The sequence below is a fragment of the Protopterus annectens genome, chromosome 5.part0 (genome assembly GCF_019279795.1).
Source record: "Protopterus annectens isolate FY-2018-M chromosome 5.part0, PAN1.0, whole genome shotgun sequence".
Classification (NCBI taxonomy): domain Eukaryota; kingdom Metazoa; phylum Chordata; order Ceratodontiformes; family Protopteridae; genus Protopterus; species Protopterus annectens.
The window spans coordinates 1,654,961,399-1,654,968,456 of NC_056735.1; the positions used below are offsets into that span (position 1 = coordinate 1,654,961,399).

At 38.3% G+C, this 7,058-nt stretch overlaps 1 protein-coding gene across 1 annotated transcript; it reads right to left on the reverse strand.

Moving 5' to 3' along the window:
- Positions 1–3,277: 3,277 nt before the first annotated feature.
- OLIG2 (oligodendrocyte transcription factor 2) lies at positions 3,278–6,202 on the reverse strand. Its single transcript, XM_044071444.1, has 2 exons — positions 6,055–6,202; positions 3,278–5,155 (listed from the first exon to the last, which is right to left on the reverse strand). Exon 2 carries the CDS (start codon positions 5,117–5,119, stop codon positions 4,325–4,327), a length of 795 nt encoding a protein of 264 aa, XP_043927379.1. The 5' UTR covers positions 5,120–5,155; positions 6,055–6,202; the 3' UTR covers positions 3,278–4,324.
- Between the last annotated feature and the right edge of the window lie 856 nt (positions 6,203–7,058).

Sequence of the window (7,058 nt, forward strand, 5' to 3'; positions counted from 1 at the left end):
TATGTGTGTGTGTGTGTGTGTGTATGTGTATATATATATATATATATATATATATATACACACACATAGATATATAGATATAGATAGATATATGCATATATGTGTTTATACTCATTTGTAGTTTTAGAATCTTATGATCTATGAATGTGTGCATGCTTGATTTTACTCCCTGTTTATCAGTTTTATTTAATAGCTTTTGTTCTTTACAGGTCCTGCACTGCATAAGTCCCTCTGCCCTGTTAATGAATTAATACATGAAATAAGTACATGCACACTGCCTCTATAACTGCCAGCCACAGTCCTGAATCATAGAAATTATATTAAAAGAAAAGTCTAATATGTGGTGGCATTTTTACAGTTACTGTATTTGTTATAATTTATATTAATCACTTTAACAACATAATAGATGCAACTATTTTTATGGAGGAAGTAGACAACTGGGAAGCATTTGGTTTAGACAACTCATTTAACAGCAGAGGATAATAGAATCCTACCCATACATGTAGAATCCAACAAGCTCACATAAAGGTTGTTGCAGTAACTTTCAGGATACAATGTTAGCCAAGTATAAATAACAGTATGGTAACACCCATGTTTCTAAAACGTTTGCTGTCTAGAATATAGGCACGGATTATTCAACCTGAATGTACTATAGGAACAACTGTTTGCTACAAATAATGGCCTGCTTTTTTATTATTACATAACAACTGAGATTTTCTCCTCTGGCAAGGTTCTACAATGAATACTACAGGCAGAACAGAAATGGTGGGTGGGCTACCTCATAGTAATGGGTATTGAACCCCCTACACACACACACACACACACACACACACACACACACACACACACACACACACACACACACACACACACACGCCATTTCTAGATCTATTAAAACAGCATAAACCCATAATGACATTGTAGAGAGCTACTGAAGCATTGTTATTGCATCACATTTTTTCTGAAGTTTCTTGTTTTACTTATTTTATAAAATAATGTGCATTCTGTGTGTTATGAGGCTGTTCATAACTTATTAATGTATAACATTCTAGTAACTCTCTCCCATATTTCAGCTTCTGATTTGATAATGTGATATCCACACAGTGTAAAAGTATATAATCTACTCTTATATGTGTTATTATATTAAATATACACTCCCACAGAAGTTCTTTTGTGATCTAACTTAATATTTAATTGACTGGGAGATCGGAAGAATTTGAAACTTTTTCTATTTCTAGAGCCTTGATATGCATACTCTGTGTCCTTATCCTACAGGCAGATGGAGGTTTGCCTAGAAACTATTACATTCCTTGCACTTATAACAGAACAAAGCAACAATGCCACTGGTTAAAGGGCATGCGTGTTCTTCAGAAAATCACCCTTAACTGGCTGTTGGGTTTAAAGAGCTGTCTGGTTTATCTTGCATCCTAAAAAAAGAATTGAAACTGATGCAAAAACAGTAATGAATAAATCAGAGAGAGTGTGTGTGTGTGTGTGTGTGTGTGTGTGTGTGTGTGTGTGTGTGTGTGTGTGTGTGTGTGTGTGCTTTTTATAACATTATAACAAAACAGACGGACTGAGAAATGACTCACTATACAATGTGATATATGTATTATTCAGGCAATTATGGCTCAAGAAGCTTTGAGGAAATTTGCTGTGACATTAGTATGGATTGCCACTCTATTTCCGCTTTAGCCCTTTAGTTTCCAGTTTTATTCCCCGATTCTATATAAGTCAAGTTGCTTAATCAAACCAAAAGCTCCCATATCCACTTTGAAAACAGATACTGGTGTCTAACTGGCTAACACCATAGCAAATGTTCTGCACAGGCTTTAAGGATCAAGGTCACAATACATGTATAGCTTTGTTTCATTTTACAACAGCTTGAAGCTTCTGCAACGTGATAAAAAAGTAAGTGGTCTAAATCAACATTTCTTATGCCAGTATACTTTACAACTTCAAGCCTGTTTCTTACTGGGATGCTGTTCATTGCATAAGGGTTACGTTCCTGTCTAAAGGTACTGTCTACTACTGTTAACAGCGGTTATTAAACTTAATTCTTTTCTTGACTTATTCTACCTTCGAGCAGTTTTATTTCACTAGTTTCGGCAGGCTGGAAATTTGCAAATATGGAAAAGGACAGTAAAAACAATTTTTCAGATCTGGAGCTTTACAGTAAAAAATATCTTATGAAACAAAAGATGGTTTTACTGATGGATCTAGAAATTGACTGCAGGTGGCAACCGACAGTAGAAGAGGAACTAAATATTAATTTCTTGTTGGAGGAGCTCAGACGGTTACAAGTTTCTTTTTTGTTTCCCTACAACAGATAGGCACTGTACTTGATCAGATGTGCACTTGGATCTGAATGTCTTGTCTTCTTCTAATATTACATACTAAATTGCTAGACAGCTCCTATACAAACAGTACTACACTGTACCCTCCTATCCCAAACATATACTTCTTCACGGAGTAGCTAGTAAAACGTGTAAAACACTTCCAGCATTTCATAAATTAATTCAGTTTCGTTTTCCAGAACTGGACGAGATTAAAAAGAGAATATTCATATTATGCAATTGAACACTGTAAAATGATGTATCTGAAGATAAGTTATCTTTCAACAGTTATCTGTGATGTGGGTTCGCTCACCTGATAGACCCGTGCTCTCAGCAGCGTGACCCCTTCCCCCTCCCTTGAAAATTTAAAAGGGGTTGGATCCACAATTACTCCCTTTGGCTTGATGTATGCGGTAGTAATAATAAAAAACAATTATAATTTGTGGGACATAATTTATAATTTTAAAATATCAACATTGAGTTACACAGATACAGCAAGCATTCGATGAGTCTGGACAGTGGTTTTGTTTGCTAAAAACAGCAATAGCTTCATAGTGACTGATCGTGTGTGTGTTGTGTGTGTGTGTTTCAGCATTAGGCAGTAATTATCACAATATTATAAATGTTAAGTATCAATATATATGCGCCCTACTCATTGTCCTGCAACCAGAGAGTGAAGCTGTAGGCCTCGAAAGTATTATTCGTGTATTGGGTTTTTAAGGATGATTTAAGATCCAGTATATAAGGACAATTTATAACGGTCACCAAGAACCTGGTGATAATAATATGTTTCTGTATAAACAAATGCACCATCTGGTAAGTGTTTTTTTTTCTTGTAATAACTGCTGCTCAGAAGGTGTGTAATTTACATACAGTGTGTCACCAATTTGTGCAATTAGCTATACAGTCAATCGACAAATAAATACACTCAATCCGCATTGTTTATTTAATTAAAACAATTTATTTTAAATCTCGGCAGTGAATCATTTTATTCTCAAAAACAAAATAAGTAATAAATATTATTTAGCACTTTTTACAAAAATAAACAGTTGATACCTCTTTGTAACGGGCAGTGATGACAATGAATTTGGGTTAATTAATATACTGTAATCTCAAAAACACTAAGAAGTCCAATACTGAGGATCGCAAAAAGGCAGTGGGAATATACGCGTTTTATGTGTTTTAGGCAGTTATAGAAATTACAAAACAGAAAGTGTCTTGGGGTTAGACAGACAAACACGCAAAAATGTCCTCTTGCTCAGCAGGCAACTCTGGAACAGGTGCACAAAGCATACATTTAAAGGGAGTCATCGCCAGCTTTACACTGCTCCGACTATGAAGATATTGTACACAGAAAACACAACAGCTACCTCCTGGAGGACAAAAGGTTACATTTAATGATGTTCAAATCATAATTGATCTATCTCCTTTTTCTTAGTTAAGATGTGCTGGAAGAAAGTGTTTAAAAGGACGGGCATTAAGACTTAAACAAAGACGGCATACTTGGAGACAGAATTTGTTTCTCGCCAAGCAAGTCCTTAAATTCCAACATTTAAGAGCTTCCTAACTGGAGGACGCCTTTATGTGCTTTAATTCATTGCCCTACTGAAGTTGACAGACAGTTCAGTATACACCGACTTGACTAACAGCTGGGATTAGTTTAGGAAGATTTGTTGAGAAATTGTTTGTTGGCAGTGTTCCTTTGCTGATAATTTCGCTGCAAAGTGAAAGTGACAGACTGTTCATTGTGTTCCAGTGTTTTAACACAACTCAGTTGTAAACTGTACAGTGCACAAGCAGTGGATTTAATTCATGTATTGTAAGTGTCTCATACAGACTGGGAGGACTCCATGGTCAGGTCAGCAAAATATATACCAGTTGATTTTGCTTCACAGCAAGTTGCTTTAAGGTAAAGTACTACTAGTTGCAGGAAGTGTCCCAATAAATGAAGGTCACTGAGTGTCCAAGTCCATTAAAAATGCAAGTTTTCATTTTGTGTCCGATGTTAACCTAGGCATGCTAGAGCTCATGGAGACCTGATGTGGGGCTGGAATCTGCTGGCACATGCTGCAGGGACATGGCATTCCTCCCCAGTGCTGGAAACTACTGCTCAAAGGTGCTGTGGCAGAACTGGGTGACTTGAGAAGACTGTGAGGCGTTCTCACAGCAGCAGATGACACAGGTGGTGGTAGCAAAGGATGATGTCCCCCGTGATGGGCCGGGTGAGTCGGGTGTGGGGCTGCCAGCGGCGCTGGATGAGTCATTCCCCCACAAGCTGCGGGGTGAAAACCGGCGTGGTGCCCCCCATAGATTTCGCTCACCAACCTTTTCATTTCTTCAAGTGAGCTGCTTAACATGAGAATATAGTTGCGGGCGAGTAGCAAAGTAGCTATTTTGGAGAGCTTGCGGACTGATGGCCCATGAGCATATGGCATCACCTCTCTTAGACCGTCCATAGCGATGTTCAAGTCATGCATCCTTTTCCGCTCTCTGCTGTTAATTTTCAGCCGAAGTTGCTGCAGCTCATTTTCATTCAGCTGTTTTTTATCTTTCTTAAAAGATGACGAGGTAGAAGAAGACGAGGAGGACGACGAAGAAGCTTTGAGTCCCATTTTGTCACCACCTGCTCCCATTGCTGCTCGTAGTTCTGAGCTTAGTTCCGGAGGTGAGTCGCTCTGAGTTGATGACACGGTCCCCGAAAAACCTTTCCGGGCTGAAAGAAAGAGTTCTTCTACTTCAGGAGATGAGGCACGACTGGACATCAGGCTGCTGTCTGAATCCATTTGTACTTCCAAGAAAATCCTGCTCTACGATAGACCCTGCCGAGAAGAAACAAATCAACCAGTTAAAACCTCAAAGACTGCTCATTAGCAAATCCGTATTGCCCTTTCAGTGTCCAACTACAGCCATAATTACTACATCCGTGTCTACCTGGTTATTGTCACACTGTAATATTCATTGATTTGATGTCTAACTTATGCGCATGTGTGATACTAACTAATCAAAACTTCCCAGTTTCACTTCCAAGCTTAAGTTTTATTTATCTAGAGTCACATCCGGCAACACGCCTTCGTCCAGACATCCACACATTTTCATTCGCTAAAAGTACAAACGGTGTACTTCTGAAATGCTACTTTTTTCATAATATTATAAAACCCTCACACAGACATACTTAGCCGCGCGGAGTACTAATAGGTTTTTATTTTAACCATAGTTCTTGAACTGGAGATATATAGCTCCTAACTCAAATGCAGTTAAAATAAACACTGCGATTGTATATTTACTTGTTGAAATATTTATTAGTATGCACATTTTAAAATAAGTCACACAACGACAAGTAGCTCGTAACACGCTACATTCTTATGAACTAGTCTGTTTTCAACACTTGTTACCACAAAGTACACCCCAGTTCTCAAAATAAATACATAACATAAACAAATGAACATATAAATAAATATTGAGCATTTAGCTGCTTATTATGTTTTGAAAATCAGCAAGCTGAGAAACTTGTCAGTGAAACAACTTTAAAATTCTGCTTGATAGTTACCAACCTGCCGTTATAACCCCACATGCACTTCACCGCTACCACACTCTACAAGTACAGTCTGTTTTTTTTTTTTTTTTCAGAACTACACTTACAGCAAGAAATAACTAAGAAATAAAAACAACAGCAACGGAACTGAAGCGGGAAAACAATAACTTTCAGTACAGTACTTACTTTTCCTAATGTTTAACTGGGCGTGTTCGGGGGTACTAATTCAGAGCCAGTATACCTCGGGTAGCAATGTAACAGGATTTCAACTCCCCGTACGGTTGTTGCCACACAGTGCTATTGACTACTGTCTACTGGTCACCTTTAGATGACTCGTGCCCATTTATACGGAACTTGACAGCCAGAGTTAGGAAACTGGGAGGGGGGCAATGGTATTGTTCTTAGTAGGGCTTAACCACCAATAAGCTTTAAGTTTCTAAACAGAGGAGGCAGGCGCTAGTGGTTGCCGGGAGCCAACAAGTGAAGTAGCTCCATCAATCGAAGGCGACAAACCTTCTTCTACCAATAGGGCGGTCAACCAGCGTGAAAGGAGACCGTTCGCTAAACGGAGACGGGTCATAAACACAAAGCGTTACTTAAGGAACAGCTGTTGAGAAGAAGACACCTTACTTAACGAAGAGAACTCACTCAAGGCCACAGGGCAGTAAGAACATTTCGAAAAGCGTTTAAGCTAAAAATATGCGTAGTCTCAAGTGTGCCAATAGACTCCACAAAGAGTCCGGTCCTTCCTGTACAATAACCGATGCAGCGATGCTTATTAGCACCTAAACTGCAACTTTGTCAGTTGATCATTTCTTCCAGATTTATTAAACCATTTGTGTTTAGTTCGTTGATTGTTAACCCAGTCGTTAACAGCGGAATCTTGAATCGTAAGGGCAAAACGGTATATTATCTACGTGCAATTTAGAGCAGCCAGTTTCTGCCCATGTTCTCTCTTTGTAGATCTATGTAAAGGAAACGGTAGCGCCTTTACCTGGATGAACCAGCACACATGGATTCCTGGAAATATCCGAGTCTTTTTTCCCAACTAGGCACTTTCTATCCTTTCATCTTAATAAAAGTGCCATTTATTATTCATTATCCTAAATAAGAGTAATTTTAAGAAATGAAACAGAGCCAGATGTAAAGCTAATGTATTACTAAATATAACAATTTACTTGATTTACTGA

Excerpts from the sequence above, each read along its gene's own strand:
- OLIG2 (XM_044071444.1), bottom strand. The coding sequence starts at position 5,119 with ATGGATTCAGACAGCAGCCTGATGTCCAGTCGTGCCTCATCTCCTGAA.